General features: G+C 37.9%; 1 protein-coding gene across 1 annotated transcript in view; it reads left to right on the top strand.

The window, feature by feature from the left end:
- Positions 1-27111, top strand: part of ksr2 (kinase suppressor of ras 2) — a gene marked incomplete at its 3' end in the record, with an annotated part of 101618 nt that extends 74507 nt beyond the window's left edge. Inside the window, exons 12-20 of the mRNA XM_079417085.1 lie at positions 1719-1760; positions 2521-2587; positions 4139-4187; positions 4483-4850; positions 8491-8587; positions 9233-9366; positions 19846-19980; positions 26196-26325; positions 26965-27111. Coding sequence (XP_079273211.1) covers positions 1719-1760; positions 2521-2587; positions 4139-4187; positions 4483-4850; positions 8491-8587; positions 9233-9366; positions 19846-19980; positions 26196-26325; positions 26965-27111 — 1169 coding nt within the window. The remainder of the gene's footprint in view (positions 1-1718; positions 1761-2520; positions 2588-4138; positions 4188-4482; positions 4851-8490; positions 8588-9232; positions 9367-19845; positions 19981-26195; positions 26326-26964) is intronic.
- Between the last annotated feature and the right edge of the window lie 429 nt (positions 27112-27540).

The raw sequence follows: 27540 nt of genomic DNA, 5'->3' as shown, positions 1-27540 counted from the left end.
ATGCTGTTATACTAGAAAACCATAATCATTTCACTACAGACACAGTTGAGCACAGGGACTATAGCAATTGTACTGTGCTGAAACGTGTTAGTTGTGAGCAACACATTCTCACTCCCAACTCTTCACATATTGACGCTTGGTCAGGACCCTTTGGCGTCACTTTTTGATGCACCTTTAGTGTTATTTTTTTGACATGCAGGGTCCATTGCTTTAAATACGAAACCCTTGGTGTCAGTATGCCGATGTGAAAGGCTGGGAATTTTATCGTCACGATTAAGTTATATATTGGATAATAATATTCATATTATTGCATATATGTTGGGGTGTGATTTTTCAATGTAAACAGTCACAACAGATTTATTTATATTATACTATTTACACATTTACGAGCATGTAACCCAACCCCTGCCCCTAAACCTACCATTTGTCAATAAAGCACAAGATATAACAGGTAGATACAACTACTGTCATAATTTATTTAAAAACTATTAATATTCCAAGTCTTCTGTTCGCCGTAAAGCTCATCCTGTGTGCTGCAGTCTGAGCGCAAATTCAAAAAACCTTGGTTGTGACATACTATTGGCTCTTGTGTGTCTTGTGACTGATTTCGTCGGGAGTATCTTTTGAATTAAAACCTTATGTTTTACTCTCTTCTTCAAATAAAGATATCGTATGTCTTCAGAAGACTTGGAATGCAACAGGACTTGTTTGTAATGCTTGTATACTGCTTTTTTATGGTAAATACCTGTGAATGTACTTATACTTGCATATAGTTACATGTTTTATATTGTTCAGAAGTGGGTAGGTTTAGGGTAAGGTTGGGTTATGTGCTCCAATGAAACTATACATTTATATAAAATTATTTCACATTTTTTTTTACAAATGCATGCAAACCATTAAATTAAGACAAACAACTAGAACAATGGAGGACCCTGTGCGTTGAAAAGTAACGCTAAAAGGATACTCGTCAAAAAAATGACGCTGAAGGGGTAGTTTGATTCAGTCTGCTAACTTGCACTGTTTTCGAATATTTTTGACTGACTCATTAATGAAAGCTAGTTCAAAAGGGTGATTTTTATTTTTTTCCCCCACAAATCGTTTGTTGCTGCGTTGCATGCATAAAACACTAGTGCGCAGTCTAATCCGATGATATCTGACAGAACCGCTTATACTGATACACACAAGTTTTCTCAACCAGACTTTAAATTGTTGCACTTGTACCATTTTAATTTCCTAGTGCATTTGCAATCATTCAAATCATGGTTTGGAGTTCTGTTTGGAAATGTCCCGCTTTTCAGTTATGACAGTACTTAATATAAGCAGCAGTCAAACTGACATGAACTCAAGTTTGTGAAGAATGAGCCAAAAAACATCCTGTGCCAGAAAATTTGAGCTCACATGACATCCTAAATTTGATTAGTGATAACAGTGCAGAAATATAAATTTGAATATTTAAATCACAACATTTCTTTGTTATACACTTTTCAAAGTCAAATTTTATTTCAAAACTTAATTTTATTTATTTATTAGACGTTGAATCTTAGATTTTCAGTGTGGTTTCAGACTTTTGGACCCTTCTGTATCCTATAAGTCACTATTTTTATGGCAAATGCATCTTTGTGATGGATTTTGCAGAACAATAACACAGACCAATAAGCATCTGGGGGTGTGTTGAATTTTATTGAATTGTGTCTGCTTCTCTCCTGTGCTCTTCTCAGCATCTCATTTCTACAAATACAAGCAGCAGTTCATCTTCCCTGGTAAGTGTGTCATAATTGGTCATTACCCCTACCCATAATGCAGCGCGACATGCCGAGGCAAACTTTTTTGATGTAATTTTTTTATGCCATCTTTTCTTTGAGGCGCAACAAACCCCCCTCCTTCTCCCTCTGTCTTTCTTTGCTCTTTTTCTTGTCATCTCTTAACCAGCAATGCTGTATTCTCTAATGATGGTTCTTTTAAAGACGAGGTCGCCTGCACCTCGCTGACAAATAAAGGCTGATAAGTGACTGTATTCTGTGGGAGGCACTCAGCTCGCTGCATGTTTTTGATGAACGTGTGGAGGGAGGAAAGCCATGTTGTGTTGGTAGCCTGATAGTTTAGAATAAAGGCTATTGATGCCAATTATTCCAATAAAGAGGTGAGCTGCTGAGATCAGTCACCATTGTACCTTACAGCAGGGAACACACAGCCAGTTTTGTTCATTAGGTGAAACAATTTGTTTATGTTTTAATGGAAAGTGTTTGTTAAATGAGAATCCCATAGGGTTTCATCTTTCCTAACAATAGGTCATGATACATTTGTGTAGTATGCAAGGGACAGTGGCTGACAGAGCAGTGTGTTGCTTGCTTACAAAAATAAATCAATGGAGACTCAATGTTGTTTGTTTATATTACATATAAAATGTTTCTTACAGCTATGTAGGAAATCTTAGTCTATAAAAATACACTCTTTTACACATTATGTCATTTTCTCTCTCATCTCTGCCTCGTGACTTACCGTCTCACTTTCTCTTTGTAGATGTGGCCCCTGAGGTTCCCACCAGGGCCCCTCAAGTCATTCTACACCCTGTACTGTCTGAACCTGGGTAAGTGTGGGCGTGTTTATATGTGTATGTGAGTTTACATTGATTTGACATTTTAGAATGCATTTAAATACGATGACATCAGTCTGTCTATGTAGAGCTCACTGGGATTTGGAACTAAAGTGCAAATGCATGTAAATCAATAATGGTGACTAAATATCATGGTAACACTTTACAATAAGGTCCCAATTGTACAATTGTCACAGTATTTATTAATCTTTTTTCAATTTAGTTAGTAAAAATCATGTTCGTGTTTACTGATGTAGTTAACTAATGTTAAATGAAAACGTATTGTAAACTTTAAAGTGTCATCATTTTCTCTTGTTATAGTTATGTAAGTTTTGATTATACATTGATTTTGATTGGCAATCAGAACTGAATCTCTTAACAAACCTAAAGTAGCCTGTATGAGTAAACCCATAAGCTAAAACTAGCTAAAAAGCATGGTTTTATTTAATTTAACAAGGTTCTCTGAAGGTCAAATGTCAATCAGCATCCGTTTATTCTGAATGCAAAAATTAGTAGCATAAAATGTAGTTATGACGCTCTCTTGCTCCTTTAGATGGAGGTCAAATGCTGTAAAATGTGCAATTATCTCTTTTGTGTCACTTATAATAACATGCCAAGACCACTTAACGTTGTTTATTAAAATACAAATGTGTCTGAAATGTCATGTTCTGTGTGTGTTTGTGTGCGTATTTAGAGCGATGCCCAGTGAAAGGCCACAGACATGTCAGACAGTTTTGCCAAGGCTTGTGTCTATTTATGGCAGATATGAGCATTTTAGATTACAGAATTATTAGAGCAAAAATATTTGTGGTGCAAAAGCTGATGTGACTGAAGACAAGTCACACACACACACTCAAACTTGAGCTAAACAAAGAGTGGGGCTTGAGTTTACGCTACAGTGATGATGTCAAGCGTGTTCGTGGATGTTTTGAAAAACTCAGAGACCCATAAAGAAAAATGCTATTTTAATTAACTGAATCAAGATGCATTAACTAAAGAAATAAAAAAACTCTAAAAACTGGATATCAGTTTCTGTAGTTCAGACAGCAGTATGTTTTTCATTATGGAGAATTATAATGCAGCTGACATTAGTTGTTTGAGAGCTGTAGAGTAAAATTGTTAACAGGCATGTATGCATAAATGGACTGATAGATCTTGCGGAACTGTCCTCGCATATTTTTCAACCCAAACAAGGGTCAGAGTGTATTGACAAACCCATTTCTTACCACAGACATGTAATAGAGTGTCATCCAGTTTGAATAAGGCTTTGATATTTATGCAATTTTAGACACTAAATCTCCTATTTTATTTTATTTTATTTTATGTAGGTAGCTCACTAAGCAGAGCTTGTCTGAACAGCTTTTGTTCAAGCTAAAAATATGAAGATGAACAAGCTGAATTTTTTTGTGTGATCCTTTCAGATGGCATAAAGTAAACAATGGATTTTAATTAGATTATAGGTCCTTGAAAAGGAAACATCAGTTTGTTCTGCTGAGGTAAATGACCCTCCCTGAGCAAACACATTTTCTGTTTCTCTTCACATAGTACCAAAGGGAGTCCCTTGCTACAAATTGAGGTTGAGCCAACATCTGATGTGAGTCATCCTGCTTCTATAGCAAATGTGCACCATCATGTGCTAAAACCTGAACTTATCTCATCTCATCTCATCTCATCTCATCTCATCTCATCTCATCTCATCTCATCTCATCTCATCTCATCTCATCTCATCTATCTGTCTGTATTTCTGTCTATATTTCTGTCTGTCTGTCTCTCTATTACTCTATCCATCCATCCACCTATGCATCTACCTATCATCCATCCATCCATTCATCCAGTCATCTATCTTTCTGTCTTTTACAGTTATATTTGTCGTTCTATCTGTCTGTCAGAATGAGGAAGGCAACGATGAGGCTGAGGGTTCAGCGGATGAGTTCGAGGAGATGAATCTCTCCCTCCTGTCCGCAAGGAACTTCCCACGTAAGGCCAGCCAGACCAGCATCTTCCTGCAGGAGTGGGACATTCCCATGGAGCAGGTGGAGATCGGAGAGCTAATCGGGAAAGGCCGCTTTGGACAGGTCTACCACGGACGCTGGCACGGAGAAGTGGCCATACGGCTAATTGACATTGAAAGAGACAATGAAGAACAGCTGAAAGCGTTTAAAAGAGAGGTGATGGCGTACAGGAACACACGACATGAAAACGTGGTGCTGTTCATGGGAGCGTGTATGAGACCCCCTCATCTGGCCATCATCACCAGGTAAACTTGTACAGAGTTTGTTGAGTTCCCAGTGTTTCTGGTGCATGTGTACTAAGCTTCAAGAAAGTTGACTCACTTTTCCTGATCTTCTCTAATCAGCATGACCTCATAGCTTGCATTAGTGGCTGCTTTCAGTCTAATTTAAAACGACATGTCTATAAGCACAAATGTAAACATAAGTGGCTGATTTTTTTCACTTCTCAGGATTCTCAGAAGCCATGTCAGTATATGAACAGAGAGGGTTTATGCTACTTTAGCATCCTGTCTGAACAGGAGATGGCCAATATTATTTCCTTCCTCCTGCCACACAAATTGGTGCTTCCTGTTTGTTTGTCTGCAGAAAGATGCAGTGTTGCATGGCCATGGCCAATAAAAGGTTTCAACAATTCAACTTTTATTTTCCTTTTCTAGAATCAAAGTGTTTTGTTTCTTGGTTCGAATAAAGTATTAAATATATTACTTGTATATCTTAGTTTTTAACTGTTCATTTTATAATCTAATATTTATTTTTGATTATGATATTGTTAATTATACTATTATATATATATTTTTTCAGGATTCTTTGATGAATAGAGAGTTCAGAAGAAGAGCAATTTAAAATTGTTTACTGTCACTTTTGATAAATGTAATAATTCATCCTTGCAGAATGATATTCATTCTATTATTTATAGATAGGTAGATAGACAGACAGACAGACAGACAGACAGACAGACAGACAGACAGACAGATAGATAGATAGATAGATAGATAGATAGATAGATAGATAGATAGATAGATAGATAGATAGATAGATAGATAGATAGATAGATAGATAGATAGATAGATAGATAGATAGATAGATAGATAGATAGATTTTCTGAATTAAGTTTATTTTTCTTACCTTATTGGCAAATAGTTAAAAGAAAAACAGTTCACAAAACAAACAAACAAAAAGTATATTAATGTCTAATCCTGACTATGTGCATGATTTTGTGTATTTCTATTAACACAGACAAAAGCCATTCACAATCATAGGCCAGCAGGCCCAAACAAACAAATTGAGATATAATTGCAAAGAAATGACCTCTTTCTTTAAAATAAATAAATATTGAAATAAATATTGATTGTGTGTCTTAGCATTGTCATGAGTGATTATGCATTGATTGTTTTGCATATCACCCCTGCAGTGTGGAATAAAAGTTCGGCTTTTGCTTACAAATGCAGCGCATACAACATAATTGCAGCAGAATGTCAGAGCCTGTCTTTATTTGGAATAGTCTGTCTTGACATTATTAGTGTTAACAGCTGATGTGCGCGACACATTTCTGTACTGACACCACATATACAGAGTTCAGCATTTGCATTTGTGCATCCTGCATTCTAAGGGTTCCACACTGCAGAAGGCCAAAAGGCCAGAGTGATGCTAAAAATGGGCCTCGCACCCTGATGGCGTTATGAATATGTATAAATTGAGAAAGAGGGCAGCCTGGGGAAAGACGCAAATGTCTTTGTCAGGTGGCACAGTAGGAGCTCAGATGTCAGGGAGTTGGAGGGGTGTCTTTCTCCTCGCTTCTGCAGAGTTCATGGCTCACTCAGCATCATTAGTCCTCGAAGTGACAGTGCTCAAATCTGCTTGAATGTAAATTCAGAATAGCATGCTGAAATATGAACATGTATCATTCTTATCCTAACATATGTCCTATGATAATGTAGGTTGTAGATTCAAACTCAATGAGGGGCGATCCATGAACTTTTAGCATTGTGACCTAAAGCAAAGCTTTTAACCACAGGTTGCTCCAGGTGCTCATCATATGATGTTTCATTGCTCTTGTGCTTTAGGTAGTCAAAACCCCTACCTTCATTTCCCATCATTCTTGGTGGCAGTACAAGAAAGGAAAAGGATAAAATTTGTTCTATTTAATTTTGACTTGTGCTACCTTTGAGAATGAAACACAAGCCTGCTGCGCTCATAAACTGGCTAAATTAGTTATTTTCTGGCATTTTCTGGCATTCTTCATCAACAATCTAAATTGCATTCATAATATAATACAGGTACATCTAAAAAAAAAAATTATATTGTGAAAAAGTTCATTTTTTCTTGTAACTTATTTCAAAAAGTCAGAGGGTCATTACTGAAAGGTGTGGCTGTTTACAGAGTGCTGTATCAAAGCATATTAAATGAAAAGTTGACTGGAAGGAAGAATTTGGGTAGGAAAAGGTGCACAAGCAACAGGGATGACCACAAGCTTGAGAATACTGTCAAGCAAAGCTGATTCAAACACTTGGGAGAGCTTCACAAGGAGTGGACTGAAGCTGGAGTCAGTGCAAGAGTCACCACGCTCAGACGTCTTCAGGAAAATGGCTACCAAGCCACTTCTGAACCAGAGACAGCATCAGAAGCGTCTTACCTGGGCTGTGGAGAAAAAGAACTGGACTGTTTCTCAGTGATCCAAAGTCCTCTTTTCAGATGAAAGTAAAGTTTGCATTTCATTTGGAAATCAAGGTCCCAGAGTCTGGAGGAAGAATGGAGAGGCACAGAATCCATGTTGCTTGAAGTCCAGTGTGAAGTTTCCACAGTCAGTGATGATTTGGGCTGCCATGTCATCTGCTGGTGTTTGTCCACTGTGTTTTCTGAAGTCCACAGTCAACGCAGCCATCTACCAGTAAATTTTAGAGCACTTCATGCTTCCTTCTGCTGACAAGCTTTATGGAGATGCTGATTTAATTTTCCAGCAGGACTTGGCACCTGCCCACACTGCCAAAGGTACCAAAAGCTGGTTCAGTGACCATGGTGTTACTGTGCTTGATTGGCCAGCAAACTCGCCTGACCTGAACCCCATAGAGAATCTATGGGGTATTGTCAAGAGGAAGATGAGAGACACCAGACCCAACAATGCAGATGACCTGAAGGCCACTATCATAGCAACCTGGGCTTCCATTATACCTGAGCAGTGCCACAGACTGATTGCCTTCATGCCACGCCGCATTGATGCAGTAATTCATGCAAAAGGAGGCCCAACCAAGTATTGACTGCATAGAAATGAACATACTCTTCAGAAGCCTGACATTTCTGTTTAAAATATCCTTTTTTATTTATCTTATGTAATATTTAAATTTTCTGAGACACTGAATTTTGGTTTTTCATGATCTGTAAGCCATAATCATCAAAATTTCAAGAAATAAAGGCTTGAAATATTTCACTCTATGTGTAATGAATCTATATAATATATGGGTTTCACTTCTTGAAATGAGTGACAAAAAATATTGACCTTTTTTATGATATTCTAATTTTTTTTAGATGTACCTGTATACTGTTAAATGCATTCATAGTTGCAAATTGAATTATGACCAATACCAGTTAGTACTCTCATGGACATCAGTAATCAATCTCATGATATTATTTCATTTTATTTGAATTGCCTTTACCTTTAGAGCTTTTGCCAGTGAATTATAAAACTAGTCAAATGTTTATCTGATTCATATTTGAGTGAGTTGTATTTATACACTGAACCTGCACGAACCTGGAATGCTATTCTTTATATCTGCAAAGATTGTTTTGAAAACCCACAATCTGCACAAATAGCTGAAAAATAACTGAACAGATTTTGATGTTATGGTTGCTGTATATGTCTAATATGTGTTTTTTGTTCTTCTGTTGTAGTTTGTGTAAGGGCAGGACCCTCTACTCAGTGATTCGAGATGCAAAAGTCGTTCTCGACGTGAACAAGACTAGACAAATCGCACAAGAGATGGTGAAGGTAAGAGTAATTGATGTGAAGTCAATGTGAAGACTGTTCGTTAAATGTCAGCTAAAATTGATTCATGTGTGTATAGCAGTTATTTTGCAAAACATGTCAGTGTCAGGAAGCCTTCATATCTATCTGTACATGTACTGTTCCTTCACATATACAGCATGTCATTACATTTAGAACTGCATGATGAATCGGAATAAAACTAAAATTACACAATTATCAAATCACAAAGATTGTGATTTAATTAAATACACGCAGAGTGTGTTTCAGAGTGAAGCATGGCATTATGTTCCTTTATAAGCGAACAGCTCGTGATTCAGTGTTTTTATTGTTTCAGAGCAGCTCAGTTTGCTTTGCAAAAATAACAATTATAAAATTATAAATTATTAAATTATTATAAAAAAAAAAATTATTATTGTTATTATCATAGTCATTCATGTATAATCTATAATTTTGGGCCAAATTGTGCAGCCCAACAAACAACACAGCAGACCTGGAGCTTTTTTTCAAATCACATTTTAAATTGTGTTTAGGTTTTTATCAGAAAAATTGCAATTAGAATGGCAAACTAGAAAAAAATCTAGACATAGAATTAGCAATAGACCAAAAACACGTACTTGCCCTAATTACATTAACACCATTGTTTTTCAGGGCATGGGCTACCTACATGCCAAAGGGATCCTTCACAAAGATATGAAATCCAAGAATGTATTTTATGACAATGGGAAAGTGGTCATCACCGACTTTGGCCTGTTCACAATATCTGGTGTTCTACAAGCAGGCAGGTAGGTCAAAATACACAAATTTACTCAACTTTACTATAATTTCAAGTAACAATGTTCTTTCTTAACGTAGAAAATGTCAATTTTTCATTGCCAGCCATTGAAATGATTTTTAAATAAAGTCTCCTAAACTGTTTTTGTTATAGTTGATAAGCCAGGGATGCAATAATCTAGTCCAGTAAGCATAAAACATGTAGCAAACATAATATGGGGTAGTTTTTGTGATATATTGAACTATGATATTTGTATCCATACTTTTTTGTTGTTGAATTAATCAACATTTCTTGTATTAATTTTCATTTCGGATACATTTTTGGGCTTGCCGTTATATTCTGGGATTGCCTCCTCAAAAGGACACTCGATGTTGCCTTAGATATTGGCCAAAATTGGGAAGGCAGCATTATGTTGCGGTCTACATTTTGAAAAAGCCTTCAGTTCAGAAGTGTGCCTGTGATGTTGTAAAATGCTGTCTTCATTTGTCTTAAAAAAAAAAAGAAAATGTGCTTTTCGCTGGAGTAGTAGCCCTAAAAGGGTAATTATGGTAGAAATATGTTTTAGGGTCTTTAAGGGTATCTTTAAGGGTACTGCCCCAGTGACAAGCTGTTGGTACCCATAAAAGTACAAGTTTTGCAAATTTTTTAGGTAGGTAGGCTGTGCACTAGCTGAAATTGAGAGTGCGAGTGAGATCTGTGTCTCCAGTAGAAGAGCGACAAATGTACAACACATCACACCATACAAGTGGCAGTCCATTAATAACGTCCTTAAATTCCATAATGACTTTCAGAACTGCTTGTTCATAAGCCTGTAATTATTAGAGTGTGGGCCACGGAGCTAAATCCAGTTTCACCTTCAGTGTTCTCATGATTCTTGATAAATATCTGCTTCAGTGAGTTGGAGTAGCAGCAGATGTTATCATCACACAAGCGTTTGACAGTACTTCAGTAACTTTTATTGGGGAAACTCCCTCCAGCAAATATGAATAGATAAAAATTGTTGCTTTTGCCATCCAGATATTTATGACTAAATAGAAAGAAGAGTTCGGAAGTAGTGCACAAGTCATATAGACTTATTTTTTTACATCATTTTTATAGCTTGACAGTAGAAAGTCAGAAATGTGCTTTATTAAATTAGGAAGAGGGTTAATTATACAGGGTCATCTGCAAGTTGATATATCAGAATGTTAATGCATTTTATATATTGCTCTTTATAATGCCAGACACATAATGGTAATTGATATCATTAGCCTTTGGCTTCACTACTTTATCAAACAGTGATAATGTGTTGCTAATGTCACACAAACCATGTTCCCGTTCACCATCTCAGAAGCTATACCTTCTAAAATCAACATCCTTAGATAGAAACGCTTTGCTAATGATATGATAAGCCCCACCCAGCAGGTTGATGTGATTGGCTGTATGTTTTTGACGTTAAGAAACAGACCGTTTCAAACTGTCTTTGCAGAAGTGCAGTTTTAAGAAGAAAATGGTGTTTACTGATAAATTTGCATGTGGTTTGTCTTTAAGCATGTTAAAAATGGCAGATAGACATACAGTATGAACAAAGTTAAAAACTTGATTTTCACCACATGAAAATTAAAGATTCCAAAAGGGGGATTTCACATTGTGAGAGCCATTTTTATAGTGTGAAGAATATTTTTTTTTTTTAAAGAACCTTTTTCCCCTATAAAGAGCCTTCTGTGGAATGCAAAGGCTCTATGGATGTTGAAGGTTCTTCATGGAACCATAGATGCCAATAAAGAACCTTTATTTTTAAGAGTATGGACAAAAAATATTTTCATTGAATTTTCATTTTTGTGTGAACTGTCCCTTTAATGTTACACATTTCAGAAAGCAACAATGCATTAAATCAAGCTTGTTCAGCAGGGAGCGTTTCCGTTCAATGAGGATGAGACCAGTATTTTTGGGTGAATATCCCTTTAATTGAGCACGTTTTTCCCTTAGGGTTACTTAATTTCAGTTTAAATCCCAAATCAATATTCAGTGTTACGAATATTGACATCTCCTTTGGCTCTGTACTTCCACCACCACCTTAATTGAAAACCACAGTCTTTCCAGATTCTTTAGACCTGTGTCTATATATTCCCATCTCCTTCAAGAGACAAAGACTTAAAATAAGCTTTTCTCCGCTACACTCCTTTGAACCGGAAAATCCATGAATGGGTGTCTGATTAATGCTTTTTGTTACTCTTTTGTGATGTATGAAGAGGAAACATCCTCTTCTTTATGGTCGAATGAATTGAAAGATATTCCTTCCTCTAGGCAAGGCCGCTGAATTACCGTGAACAGTGGCAAAATTAAATTAAATTAAATTAAATTAAATTAAATTAAATTAAATTAAATTAAATTAAATTAAATTAAATTAAATTAAATTAAATTAGTAAAGATGTATACACACTTTGCCATTTTGAGTAATTATATATTTTTATCAATTAACATTTATAATAAAAATTTTTCAAGCATTACAGTAATGAGAATGAAGAAAATATGATACATGTGATAAATATGATAAATATAATGTCATGTTAATTCAATGGTGCCATGATGTACACACAATTTGTCATTTAAGTATTTATTTAATTTTTTATAATTTTTACATTTATAGTAATAGCTTTTTTCAGTAGTCCAGTAATGAGAATGAGGAAAATATGATGTGATAAAAAGCCAAAATTTCTTTCCTGTTATTTTTTGTTCTGAACATGTTCTTGACAAGTTTAGTGAGTTTAAGCATTGTGTTAACAGTATTCAGTTCTTGCATTTGTCAATCAACAGCCCTGAAACACAATTTCAATTAAGAAATTCGACTTCTTTGTTTTGACGGTATATGTTTATTTGTGTAATAAGATGTTTAATGAAGTCTTCGGCTTTGAAAGTGCTGAAAATGAGAGTAAATTATCTGGGGTATTATGAAGCTTGATGACCGTGATGATGTTGATGTTGTTTTGGCACTTGTCCTGTTCGTGTTTGCGTGGTCGCGTCTCTTTGAAAATGTTTTCATTGGCATTGCAAGCAGTAAATCAACATCCCCGATGGAGCGATATTACAAACACTCGTACCCATCGGTTCATCTGATTATGAGGCTGATTTCTCACAAGTGTGTTTACGTATGTTGGCAGTAATTACCGGGAAAAAGACGACGTCTCCACAGCGACAGGTTTACATTGCAGCTATTGTTGATCAAGTCTCTTGGATGGGCTCACCGTTGCTGTTCTGATCAGCCCACTTCTACACCTCCACAGCCATGTGAATTATTATCAGGAATTATTAGGAGGAAGGGATACTATTTGAGAGCGGCAAATTTTTCTCAGGCCATCAGGGACGTGCAGGCTCTAGCATAATTATGAATTGTTTATCTGTAAGGCACAAGTCTAGCTCTCAATAACATGATTTTACATTCGTTATGTATTATGACTCAGGACCTGACTGGGTATTGTAAGATCTGATTATTCTGGGATTCGGTGCTGTTTGAAATACCGCTTCCATGTAAGGCAACATCTAGCAGGTAAGAGAGGCTAGTGAAGCTGTGAATGCGCTCATACTGAAGCATCATCAAATGTCAAGGTTTGTTTATGAGGGTTTGTGTGGGTTTGAGTCTTTTTGAGAGATGAAGTCATTGGAAATTTACTCTGGGCAGTCTGATGGGCCACCCAGATTTCAGATTTTAATGCTGTGGTAGCCCTAAGCAATTATGCATCATTTTTTCTCTTTCTCTTTCTCTCTCTCCCTATGTTAAATAAATTAAGAAACAAAAATAAAGAAATAAATTAAAGTGCATTTTGTTCCCACTATTTGAGTTTTGGGGGGTATTTCTGATCAATTTGATGGCATTTTTTTTCTCCCTGAGCCCATTAATTTTCAACCCTGGTTTGGATATATATACACTAGTAAACATTTGAAGTGGATCACAACCTTTCATCAAAGCTGTCCTAAAACCTACAACCAAAATATATTCTTGTTTTAGGACAACTTTGATTAACTTTTTTGATCCACTTCAAATGTTGACTACTGTATATATACACACAGCATCTCACAGTACACCCCTCACATTTTTGTAAATATTTCATTATATCTTTTCATGTGACAACACTGAAGAAATGACACTTTGCTAAGGGGTAAAGGGCAGTCGTGGCCTAATGGATAGAGAGTCGGACTTGTAACCCGAAGGTCGTAGGTTCAAGTCTCAGGTCCGGCAGGGATTGTAGGTGGGGGGAGTGAATAACTAACACTCTCAATACCACGACTGAGGTGAGACCCTTGAGCAAGGCACTGAACCCCCAACTGCTCCCCGGGCACCGCATCATTGGCTGCCCACTGCTCCGGGTGTATGTTCACTAGTGTGTGTGTGTGCACTTGAATGGGTTAAATGCAGAGCACAAATTCCGAGTATGGGTTACCATACTTGGCCACTCACCCTTTTCCTTTCCATTTTTTCCCTTTTTAAAGTAGTGAGTGTATGGCTTGTATAACCAGACAGCTCCGTCAGGCCAAAGAAGATGCTCACAGAAAGGGGGATAAAGTATTGTACAAACAGGCCAAATACACACTGGAAAAGGAGATCAGAGTGACAAAGAGGATTTATTCTGACAAGCTCAGGAACAAATTCTCTTCCAGTGATCCTGCTTCAGTGTGGTTAGGATTGAAGGACATCACCAGCTACAAAACACCAGCCCCAGCACTCTAGAGAATCAACACCTGGCAGACGACTTAAACGAGTTCTTTTGTCGTTTTGAACGATCACCCCACACCCGCCCAGAACACCCCTCCACACAACCATTCACACCTCCAGCAACCCCTCTCTCCCCCACACCTACAATTCAAATCAGCGAAGATGATGTGTGCCAGGTCTTCAGGAAGAACAAAAGAAGGAAAGCACCTGGTCCAGATGGTGTGTCACCAGCCTGCCTAAAAATCTGTGCTGATCAGCTGGCCCCCATCTTCACACAGATCTTCAATAGATCACTGGAGCTGTGTGAAGTCCCATCATGCTTCAAATGCTCTACCATCATCCCCGTCCCAAAGAAACACAAAATTACTGGACTAATGACTACAGACCTGTGGCCCTAACGTCTGTAGCAATGAAATCATTCGAAAGACTGGTTCTGGCTCATCTGAAGGACATCACTGGACCCTTACTGGACCCCCTGCAGTTTGCCTACAGAGCAAACAGGTCTGTGGATGATGCAGTCAACATGGGACTGCACTTCATCCTGCAGCATCTGGACAGACCAGGGACTTATGTGAGGATCCTGTTTGTGGACTTCAGCTCTGCTTTTAACACCATTATCCCGGAAACCCTTCAAAATAAACTAACTCAGCTCTCCGTCCCCACCTCCGTCTGCCAGTGGATCAACAGCTTCCTGACAGACAGACAGCAGTTAGTAAAGCTTGGCAAATTCACATCAGCACTCGCACCATCAGCACTGGAGCTCCTCAGGGCTGCGTTCTCTCCCCACTGCTCTTCTCCCTCTACACCAACGACTGCACATCTAAAGACCCCTCTGTCAAGCTCCTGAAGTTCGCAGACGACACCACACTGATTGGCCTCATCCAGGACGGTGACGAGTCTGCTTACAGACAGGAGGTTAAGGAGCTGGCTGTCTGGTGCAGTCTCAACAACCTGGAGCTTAACACGCTCAAAACTGTGGAAATGATCGTGGACTTCAGGAGAAACCCCCCTGCTCTCCCCCCACTCACCATCATGAACAGCACTGTGACTGCAGTGGAGTCATTCAGATTCCTGGGCACCACCATCTCTCAGGACCTGAAGTGGGATATTCACATTGACTCCATTGTCAGGAAGGCCCAGCAGAGGTTGTACTTTCTTCGCCAGCTGAGGAAGTTCAACCTGCCACAGGACTTACTGAAACAGTTTTACTCTGCCATCATTGAATCCATCCTCTGCACCTCAATAACTGTCTGGTTCAGCTCAGCTACCAAATCTGACCTCAAAAGACTACGGAGGGTAGTCCGGACTGCTGAGCGAATCATTGGTACAACCCTCCCCACTCTCCAAGAACTGTACTTATCCAGAGTGAGCAAAAGGGCTGGCAAAATCACTCTGGACCCCTCACATCCAGCACACAACCTCTTTGAACTGTTACCGTCTGGTCGACGCTAAAGAGCTCTGAGCACCAGAACGACCAGACACAGGAACAGTTTCTTCCCTCAGTCAATACATCTCATGAACACTCAATAAATAAACGTGGAACACACAACTAATTCATTATCCATTCACCACACTCACTTATTTTATTTTTCTCATTTCTAATTTGCACATACTTGACCTGTACATACATAGTCGCCTATATTATATATTGTGTTTTTTTTTTTTTTTTGCTGCTTTGTACATTGGTTATTGGCTATTTCTTGTTATTTTGTTTTATTACCTGTGTCCTGTCCTGTTACTGTCTATCTGTTGCACTGTGGAGCTTCTGTCACTACAACAAATTCCGTGGCCAATAAAGCTCATTCTGATTCTGATTCTGATTCTGAACAGTGGAAATTTGCTGTCCCCTCAAAATAACTCAACACAGCCATTAATGTCTAAACCGCTGGCCACAAAAGTGAGTACACCCCCTAAGTGAAAATGTCCAAATTGGGCCCAAAGTGTCAATATTTTGTGTGGCCACCATTATTTTCCAGCACTGCCTTAACCCTCTTGGGCATGGAGTTCACCAGAGCTTCACAGGTTGCCACTGGAGTCCTCTTCCACTCCTCCGTGACAACATCACAGAGCTGGTGGATGTTAGAGACCTTGTGCTCCTCCGCCTTCCATTTGAGGATCCCCACAGATGCTCAATAGGGTTTAGGTCTGGAGACATGCGTGGCCAGTCCATCACCTTTATCCTCAGTTTCTTTAGCGACCCTCAGTGGTCGTCTTGGAGATGTGTTTGGGGTCGTTATCATGTTGGAATACTGCCCTGCAGCCCAGTCTCTGCTTCGGTATGTCACATGTTGGCATTCATGGTTCCCTCAATGAACTGTAGCTCCCCAATGCCAGCAGCACTCATGCAGCCCCAGACCATGACACTCCCACCACCATGCTTGGCTGTAGGCAAGAAACACTTGTCTTTGTACTCCTCACCTGTTTGCCGCCACACACGCTTGACACCATCTGAACCAAATAAGTTTATCTTGGTCTCATCGGACCACAGGACATAGTTCCAGTAATCCCTAATGTCCTTAGTCTGCTTGTCTTCAGCAAACTGTTTGCGGGCTTTCTTGTGCATCATCTTTAGAAGAGGCTTCCTTCTGGGACGACAGCCATGCAGAACAATTTGATGCAGTGTGTGGCGTGTGGTCTGAGCACTGACAGGCTGACCCCCCCACCCCTTCAACCTCTGCAGCAATGCTGGCAGCACTCATACATCTATTTCCCAAACACAACCTCTGGATATGACGCTGAGCACGTGAACTCAACTTCTTTGGTCGACCATGGCGAGGCCTGTTCTGAGTGGAAGCTGTCCTGTTAAACCACTGTATCGTCTTGGCCACCGTGCTGCAGCTCAGTTTCAGGGACTTGGGAATCTTCTTATAGTCTATGCCATCTTTATGTAGAGCAACAATTCTTTTTTTCAGATCCTCAGAGAGATCTTTGCCATGAGGTGTCATGTTTAACTTCCAGTGACCAGTATGAGAGAGTGAGAGCGATAACACCAAATTTAACACACCTGCTCCCCATTCACACCTGAGACCTTGTAACACTAACGAGTCACATTACACCGGGGAGAGAAAAGGGCTAATTGGGCCCAATTTGGACATTTTCACTTAGGGGTGTACTCACTTTTGTGGCCAGCGGTTTAGACATTAATGGCTGTGTGTTGAGTTATATTGAGGGGACAGCAAATTTACACTGTTATACAAGCTGTACACTCACTACTTTACATTGTAGCAAAGTGTCATTTCTTCAGTATTGTCACATGAAAAGTTATAATAAAATATTTACAAAAATGTGAGGGGTGTACTCACTTCTGTCAGATACTGTATATATATATATATATATATATATATATATATACATACACAGTCATGGTCAGAATTATTGGCACCCTTGGTAAATATGATCAAAGAAGGCTCTGAAAATAAACCTGCATTATTAATTCTTTTGATCTTTTATTTTTTTTAAATCACAAAAATCTAACCTTTCATTGAACTAAAACAATTGAAAATGGGGGAAAATCTCATTATGAAATAAATGTTTTTCTCAAATATACGTTGGACACAATTATTGGCACCCCTAGAAATTCTTATGAGTAAAATATCTCTGAAGTATATTCCCATTCATATTTTTATTTTTGAGCTCTCCAGGGGGATTATGAACATGAAATTATCTAGCCATGGCTTCCTGCTTCACAGAAATATAAATAGGAGGGAAAACAAAGCCCAAATTCCCTTAATCATCTATTACAATGAGAAAAAACAAAGAATATATTTCTGATGTGCAGCAAAAGATAATTGAGCTTCACAAATTAGTGAAGGGGCTTTAAGAAAAGAGCTAGAGCAGTGAAAATTCCCATTTCCACCATCAGGGCAATAATTAAGAATTTTCAATCAACAGAAAATGTTATGAATCTGCCTGGAAGAGGACGCGTGTCTATATCGTCCTAATGCATGGTGAGGAGGAGAGTTTGAGTGGCCAAAGACTTTCCAAGGACCACAGTTGGAGAATTGTAGAGAAAGGTTGAGTTTCGGGGTCAGAAAACCTTAAAAAAATGGTTAAACAGCCCCTACATCACCACATGTTGTTTGGGAGGGTTTCAAGAAAAATTCTCCTAGCTCATCTAAAAACAAACTCCAGCATATTCAGTTATCAGACATGACTGGAACTTCAAATGGGACTGGCTTCTATGGTCAGATGAAACTAAAAAAAAATTAGTTTTTTTAGCAGCAAACACTCAAGAAGCGTTTGGGATAAAAAAGTACCCCATGTGTACAATGAAATTTACTGCTGTATTTTTAATGTTGTGGGCCTATATTTCTGCTGGAGGTCCTGGACATCTTGTTTAGACACATGGCATCATGGATCTATCAAATACCAACAGATAAAAAATCAATAAGTGACTGACTCTGTTAGAAATCTTATAATGGGCCATGTTTGGATCTTCCAACCGGACAATAATCCAAATACAAACCTCAAGCAACACAAAAATGGGTCACTGGGCACAAAACCAAGCTTTTGCTGGCCATTCCAGTCCTCTGACCTGAACCCTGTAGAAAATGAGTGAGGTGAACTGAAGTGAAGAAGCACCATCATGGAGCTGTGAATCTGAAGGATCTGGAGTGATTCTGGATGAAGGAATGGTCTCTGATCTATTGTCAGGTGTTCTCTAACCTCATCAGGCATTATAGGAGAAAATTTAGAGCTGTTAAACTGGCAAATGGAAGTTTAAAAAAGTATTGAATAAAAGGGTGCCGTTAATTGTGGTCAAGGTGTATTAGAGAAAAACATTTATTTCATAATGATATTTCCTCCCATTTTAAATTCTTATTATCCAATGAAAGGTTAGAATTTTATGAATTTTTTAAATAAAAGATCAAACGGATTAACAATGCAGATTAATTTTCACTGCCCCCTTTGATCATATTTACTAAGGGTGCTAATAATTCTGACCACGACTGTATACTACAGTATCATGGTGAGTGAATTTGTTTTTACTTGGATCAGGGACTCAGTCAAGCTGAAACAGCTCTATGTCTGTCAGTGATAGACCACTTTCAAATCCATGCCTGGCACTTGAGAAGGAGGCAACTACTTTATCATTGTAGAGGGTTCACAGGATTTTATTCGGTCCGGTGGGAAACAAAGTTCTGTTTACAAGTTCCCAGTCTCTGCTATATTGTGTACTTCTAAGAAAAAAGTTTGAGTTTCTTGCCATTCAGTCTTTAAAACATGTTGTAGAGTTTCTGTGGAATATATAGTCACAAGTATCAACTTTGATTATAAATAGATCAATAAATAAATATAGGCATAACCTGTTGAAGAGTATAGATCTACAAAAAAATTATAATTTAGGACAATTTTCTAAAAAAATGTTTTGAGTTTGTACAGAAATCTTTGTTTTTGCTTGCAGACTTTGACAAATCTGAGCAATGTTTGAACTATGTTTGAAAACTACAGAATGTGAGATTTCTATATTATTTGTCTGAGGAGAACATTTTGAAGAACAGATTATAGCAAAAGTCTCCATTTGCTCTTCATTTGATCTCATTGCTTTCTAGGGGAAACAACAAGTTCAGAAAGAGATCTCATTTGTGGATTAGACTTTATGTCGATAGTCTGACTATGGGAGACTAATAGTTGCTTGCCCTCTATTGTATTTCTTGGACAGAATTGTCACTGTAATGATCTTTTAGTTTGTTTTCTGACCTTTTGTGTGGTACAAATGAATCTAACTCAAAAAGGATTTGTGTGTTGTGACTGATCATGTTTTAAACTTCATCGTTTTCTGTGTGTCTCTCTCTCCAGCAGGAGAAAGGATAAGTTGCGGATCCCAAGCGGCTGGCTGTGTCATCTCGCTCCTGAGCTCATCCGTCAGCTTTCCCCTGAGACCGCAGAAAACCAGCTTCCTTTCTCCAAACAGTCTGACGTCTTTGCCTTTGGGTGGGTCCCTCTCTGTCCCCCTCTCAGCACCTGTGTTTTCACCCCTCACTGCTTCTCTGCCTTTGTCACTAAAGGGACAAACAGAATCCATTTTATTTACAGAAATAAGCCTTTTTTAAGACTTTTTCTCTCCACAGTTCATGTGCTCTTATAGCATCAGCATTTGGAGATTTAAACACTTTTGGAAACCTAAAATATAATAACATTTAATAAGGTATAGTATTTAAAACATACCGCATATCGCAACATATGTCCATACATTAGATTGTTTTTTTGTTTTTATTTGAAAGAAAGTTAATTTTTTGAGCAAACTATTAACAAAAATAAGTTTGTTTGGGTTTAAATATTAGAATACACTACAATATTTTCCTGCGCAGCAAATCAGCGTATTAGAATGATTTCTGAAGGATCATGTGACACTAAAGACTGGAGCAATGATGCTGAAAATTCAGCTTTGCCATCACATGAATAAATTACATTTTAAAAATAAATTAAAAGCAGAAAGCAGTTATTTTAAATTGTAATACTATGTTATAATACTACAATTTTTTACTGTATTTTAGATCAAATAAATGCAGCCTTAGTGAGCATAAGATACTTTCTTTATTTTATTCTTATTTGTTTTTAAATCTCACCTACACCAAACTTTTAAATTATATTGCACTATTCAAAATAAGGACAAACAGTTTTGGGATATTTTCTAATCAGATATTAATGGGTCATATTGATAGCTATGTGATGAACTGATGCTTCACGCATGCACTAAAAACACCAAATAATTAAGACACTGAGCAAAAATGTCTTAGTTACTTAATTTAAATAACTGCTTACAGATGCAATTTGGTTTGATATATTATCTAATGCAATTATATTCACAGATTTTAGTTTAAACATTTAAACCAATCCCTTTATCTGAACACTGGCCATATGAAAATACAGCTATAGTATCAAATGGTATGAAAGTAAAACAAAAAATCATGAAATCACAATAATACAAACTTATAGATAGACTATGGCCCGTTTAGGATGAGTGTTATCACAAAATTGATTCGTTCAGTGCTCAGCCTCCACTAATAAGATTGTATTCACATGAGGCGGCATGCAGAACTGAATCTCCATCTGTACTTATTTCTACCTGACCCAGGCCTTTCCAGAGGCAGTGAGTGTGTGGGCCACATGAATAAAAGAATGGATGGATGGTTGACGAAATGAAGGAATGCTGCTCTGTTGGGTCCTAACACAATTGCGTCCTCAGCTGTTCTCTCCATATGGAGGCTCTGTCATACTGTCACTCTATGGGAGCCAAATACGGCACCCACGCAAGCTGTCCAGCTGGTCACACTAAAGGGACATTACCTAGAGGTGACCCCAAAGCAGTTCTCCCTATTGTCCCTTCTGCCTCCTCTTTTCACTTCCGTTGTTCTCTGCGAGTGACGTGTTTTAATGCATGCTATGGCATATTTTATGCATGTCTTACTCTCATGTTCTATTTTATGGACTTTTTATGATCCTATATACAGTGTGAACTTTACAATATGTTATGCTAAAAATCGGGCCAAATTCACTAAATGGCCTTATTCACTAACCACCCACAAGTCCTTGTCATTTTTTTTCCGTACAAACATGCATCCTTTCGATGTAAATTTGGCTAATTATAGTATGCATTATTCCACACTATCTGCCTTTTGCTTTGTGTGGGCAGTAAATGTATTTTTATTAGAAAAGATTATGTATGCTTTCTAGCGATCATGGCAGCGGTAATTCATCAAATGATGATCAAATGATGGAGAAACCGGGCATATGTCCAGATTCGGTGTAGACGAGTGCATTTTCAGCATTTTCTAGGAACCGATTCAGGTGTCTGGATCACAGTGAAGTGAAAAAGTTTCAGTAAAGTACGCCAGATCAGGAAGACTAGTCCATCTTCTACAAAAAGAACTAAAGGCTGGAATACACCACACAACTTTTAAAATCTGAACAAATTTGAAAACACTGGAAATCATAAACTTGCCGAAGTTACAGAGAAAAAGTGGCCATTATGTGGCCACTTTTTTTAGAACACACATTATGTGTTCTAAAATGGCTCCAAATATTGAACCTATGTGATATCATTTGACTGGATGGAATCATAGTCTGAAGCTAAAAAAAATACTAATGTATTCACTACACAATTATTAAAATTATTCACTAAACAATTTTCTATTAAATCTGTCAATTCAAATCTGCAGATTGGCTCTGATTTTCGGCAACTAGCGTCGACTTGCCCCAACTGTAAATCGGGGCATAATTCTTCGCAAAAGTCATGTATTCCAGCCTTAAGAAACGGCCTGCAAAATTGAAAAGGTGTCATACAAACTGCATTTTTACATGCAGATGAATGACATTACACTTTTAAAAATAAAGGTTGCAAAAGGGGTTTTCGCATTGATGTAATAGAAGAACCATTTTCCCTAAAGAGCCATTCAATGATATTTCCTTTCTCTTAGTATAAAGCAAGTGTAAAAAAAAATCTAAAGAACCTTTTGTGGAATGGAAATCATGGAATCATCAACAATTATACAGATATATTTAAAAACAATATTTTCATTTCAACATGCTCTCTGTCCATACTAGTGTTTTTAAGTTTTTTTGCTCATCCACTGACTTTTATATGTATAAAACAGCAGGCACAACAATGCTGGTACATCAATCACCTGTTCCACAATTATTTGCACCCCTAACAATTCCTATAAAATAAATGTAATTGAAGCATTTTTGTCATTTTTACTGTAGTTTTTAAAGTTGATCAGAGTATCTAGAAACATTTAATTAGTCATTTATGACTTCCTGTTTCCCTGTGGTATAAATATGACGTGACACATAGGGCTATTTCTCTTATCCACTCTTCAACATGGGAAAGACAAGAGAACACCCCATTCAAGTAAGGCAGATGTGTGTCGACCTTCATAAGTCAGGCAGTGGCTACAAGAAAATAGCCACTCGCCTAAACTTGCCCATATCTACAGTCAGAGGAATCATTAAGAAGTTTAAAACAACTGGAACAGTGACAAACAAGGCTGGACGAGGACCGAAGTTTATCTTGTCACCACGCACAGCGAGGAGGATGGTAAGAGAAGTTAAAAAATCTCCAAAGCTCACTGTTAGAGAACTGCATCAAAGAGTGGCATCTTGGGGGTCACAAAGTCTCCATAACAACCATCAGACATTATCTACATGCCAACAAGCTGTTTGGGAGGCATGCAAGGAAAAAACCTTTTCTCACCTACAGTCACAAACGTAAACGTCTGGAGTTTGCTAAGCGGTACTGAGGCTTCAGCTGGGACTGTGTGCTTTGGTCAGATGAGACTAAGATAGAGCTTTTTGGCAACAAACACTCTAAATGGGTCTGGCGTAAAACAAAAGATGAGTATGTGGAAAAGCATCTCATGCCCACTGTGAAGTACGGTGGAGGATCTGTGATGCTGTGGGCCTGTTTCTCTTCCAAAGGCCCTGGGAACCTTGTTAGGGTGCATGGCATCATGAACTCTTTGAAATACCAGGACATTTTAAATCAAAACCTGATGGCCTCTGCCAGAAAGCTGAAGATGGGTCGTCATTGGGTCTTTCAGCAGGATAATGACCCAAAACATGTGGTGAAATCTACACAAAAATGGTTCAGCAAACTCAAAATGGCCATCCCATGGCCATCTCAGTCCCCATACCTCAACTCAATTGAAAACCTGTGGGGTGAGCTGAAGAGGAGAGTGCGTAAGAGAGGACCCAGGACTCTGGATGATCTAGAAAGATTGTACAAAGAGGAATGGTCAAAGATATCTCTGAGGAGATTAAGTGCTGTGACTTTTTCTGCTTTATCTATCTGCCGCTTTTGACACTGTCAATCATCAGATCTTCCTATACCCTCTCATCACTGGGCATCACTGGGATTCCTCTTCGCTGGTTTGAATCATATCTCACTGGTAGGTCTTTCAGGGTGGCCTGGGGAGGGGAGGTATCCAAAGCACATCAGCTGGTCACTGGGGTCCTCAGGGATCGGTTCTTGGACCCCTCCTCTTCTCCACATACACTACATCACTGGGTCCCATCATAGTGGCACATGGCTTCTCCTACCATTGCTATGCTGATGACACACAGCTCTATCTCTCTTTTCAATCAGATGATCCAATGGTAGCTGCACGGATCTCAGGCTGCCTGGCGGACATCTCGGCGTGGATGAAAGAACATCACCTACAGTTCAACCTGGCAAAGAATGAGCTTCTTGTCGTCCCTGCCACTCCAACTCTACAGCATGACTTCACGATTCAGTTATATTCATCAACAATTACCCCCACTTCGGTCAGAAATCTTGGTGTAATCTTTGATGACCAGCTGACTTTCAAAGAGCACATTACAAAGACTGCTTGATCTTGCAGGTTAGCACTACAGCACTACACAACATCAGAAAGATCAGGCCCTTTCTGACAGAGCATGCTGACCAACTTCTTGTCCAGGCCCTTGTTATTTCTAGGCTGGACTACTGCAATGCTCTTCTGGCTGGACTTCCATCAAACACAATCAAACCTCTACAAATGATTCAGAATGCAGCGGCACGACTGGTCTTCAACGAGCCTAAAAGAGCCCATGTTACACCTCTCTTTATCTGAATAAATGTACTTCAATTAAAGGTTGGATTTTTCAATTTTTTTGCATTGTGGTTCTATATTGTAAAAAAAAAGAAAGAAAATTTATTAGAAGCCTAAGAAAACATCTTAACCAGGGGTGCCAATAATTGTGGAGGGCGCTATAGGTATGCATGGATACAATATGCATCACATGACTAAATGTGTCATAATTTTCAAATAACTCTGTTTTCACAGTCCACACTACAAAGCAAAAACATCCTTTAACAAAAACACTGTCTCTTTGTCCACAAACACAGAAAAAAAACAATGCATTTTCAAATGCATCTGAATTAATGTGGACATAGCCCTAAGAGTGTATCATCGGGTGCAAATGCAGTTCTCAAACTGAATTCTCCCCCTCAGTACTGCAAAAGCCATCTCAATTACATCGTTTTTGTTTTTCTCACCAATCTCAGCAAGCTGCATGTTTTACTTTTGGTTTTAAATTGCAGAGCTCAGATGATTGGGCTTTTCAGCAGCGCTCTCCATTCAATGATTGTTAATTAGCTCTTAAGTGTGGTTTAGTAAACTTTAACATGAGCATGCTCTTTAGAGCAGAATACTGTGTTTTTCAGTAGTCAACAGCACCTCAAAGTCATTTATTAATTATCTTGGATGACTTTTAACTAAATCAGAATGCAAAGTGACGTAGTGTACCAGAAATGCTTTAAAGCTTTTGAACTGCTGTATTGCGGCCCCTCAGGGAGGCCCGTGGCACTCTTCACATGTCCTTGTGCTCACACACACACACACGTTATGCTTGTGACATACTTGTGAGTAGTTCCACCTGACTTTTTGTTCTTCTTAAGTTAAACAAATTATAATTAAGATCTATTTATATAATTTGTGATTTTAATAAAAGTGTCATTCGACCCATTTACAAACCTTTTTTATTCAGAGAAAAAGAGTTCATTATTTTAGGCACATTTTCAAAACTTTATAAGTACAGACTCATAAACTTGTACACAAATACTTGGAAAAGAACTCCTGTTGTTCTAAAATTTTCAAATTATAATTAGTATTTATAGATTTATTAATTGTATTATATACAAATTTCTGTAGTTTTTTATTTATACAAACATATAAATAATGATTTAATCTATTTAAATTTTTTTTTGTCAATTTATGAACATTTCTTTTTTTAAATACTATGTCAGGGCATTCAAAAATATATAATTAAATTATTAAATGTATTACAACACCTTAACATATACATTTTAAAAGTGTGTATATATATATATATATATATATATATATATATATATATATATATATATATATATTAATATAATTAAAGTATAAAATGAAAAATCTTAAAATGTATTTAAACTTATTAAAGGATATTACATTTATTAGGATTTGTAGATTATTCCATGTGATTTAATTTAAATAATTTTAGTAAAGAAATTATTTAGCTACTTTACAAATGTTTTGTTTCTAATAGTTTTTACTGTATTTTTACATTTATGCTCTGTATTTTCAGACAATTTGCCCTCACAAGTACAGAGAAACCAGTACAGGCACGCCACTAACATTCAAATCTGTTGTATCTTTCAGCACTATCTGGTATGAGCTCCATGCGCGCGAGTGGCCCTTTAAGAATCAGCCAGCTGAAGTCATTATCTGGCAGGTGGGAAGTGGAATGAAGCCCAACCTCACTCAGATCGGCATGGGCAAAGAGATATCCGTAAGTATTCACATACACCTCACATGCTGAAGAACTCTGACAATTATCAACTTTTCACACACAAAGCTGTCAAATATAGTGTATGTGTTATTGTGCTTTTTTCATTTGAGCATGACAGTCCCAAAGGAGGCTGTCCAGTTTATTTTCATTGTAAAGAAAAGACAGACCTGGACATGCTTGACTAAATCATTAAGCCCCAAGAAGCCGTGGTTTACAGTAAATTTATAACAGCTAAGGAGCGTTGTTAGGGGCCTAAAACCCTCTTAGCCGTTATAAATTCACTGTAAACCATGGCTTCACGGGGATTATTGCTTTTGTAAAACGGTTATTCCATATACATGGCAAGGTTTCACAAAATGAAACAAAGCAAATAAAATGTAAAGATGTTATTAAAAACATTATCCTTCTGCCAAACAACGTAGTTCCTCAGAAATGGTTGTGTGTTGCAACAAAGTGGTTGCCAAACAACACACAGACACAGAAACAAAGAAGTGTATATGTTTGTAGAGTAATTTACAACAGCTACGAATGTGGCTCAACCAATCAGAAACAAGTACTGGAACTATCCATTTTATAATGGGTTTTGGATTACGTCAAATCAGAACCTAGTATTTGATCAGATTCTTCTTTCCTGTGCAGGACATCCTGCTGTTCTGTTGGGCGTATGAACAGGAAGAGCGGCCCAGCTTCTCCAAGCTCGTGGAACTACTGGAGAAACTCCCGAAACGCAACCGTCGCCTGTCTCACCCAGTACACTTCTGGAAATCAGCTGAGTATGTGAAATGAGCTAAGCTAAAGTCAAAAAAGCCTGTTTATACAATAAACTTTAAAGGAAAAAAAAACCGCGAAACGGTAACGTTAAAATGGAGTCAGTCAGCGTGACTGAGAGAGTCGCTACTGGATGGTGCATGTATTCTGCTGTATTTAGCGACGTTTCCTTAATGCAGTGATCATTTAGCATATTTAGAGCACACAGTATTTTCTGGTGTATCGTTTGGTCATGAAAGGGAGATGTTTTCTTCTCTTTTTTAGTTTTTTGTTGCTAAATGTTTGATCTGTTTTGCATATATCAACTGCTTGTGATTATTTCTCATTATCTTGAATGACTCCACTTTCAGTGAATGTTGTTTTCTTTCATTGAACCTCTGCAATGCATTTTTCTAAACTACTGAAACTAGTGTTATTCGAGTTTTTGTCTGTATTGTTTTTATTCTT

Source organism: Barbus barbus (assembly GCF_936440315.1).
Source record: "Barbus barbus genome assembly, chromosome: 5".
NCBI classification, from domain to species: domain Eukaryota; kingdom Metazoa; phylum Chordata; class Actinopteri; order Cypriniformes; family Cyprinidae; genus Barbus; species Barbus barbus.
Note: the sequence above shows the minus strand (reverse complement) of the source record. Positions and strands in the feature narration are given on the sequence as shown.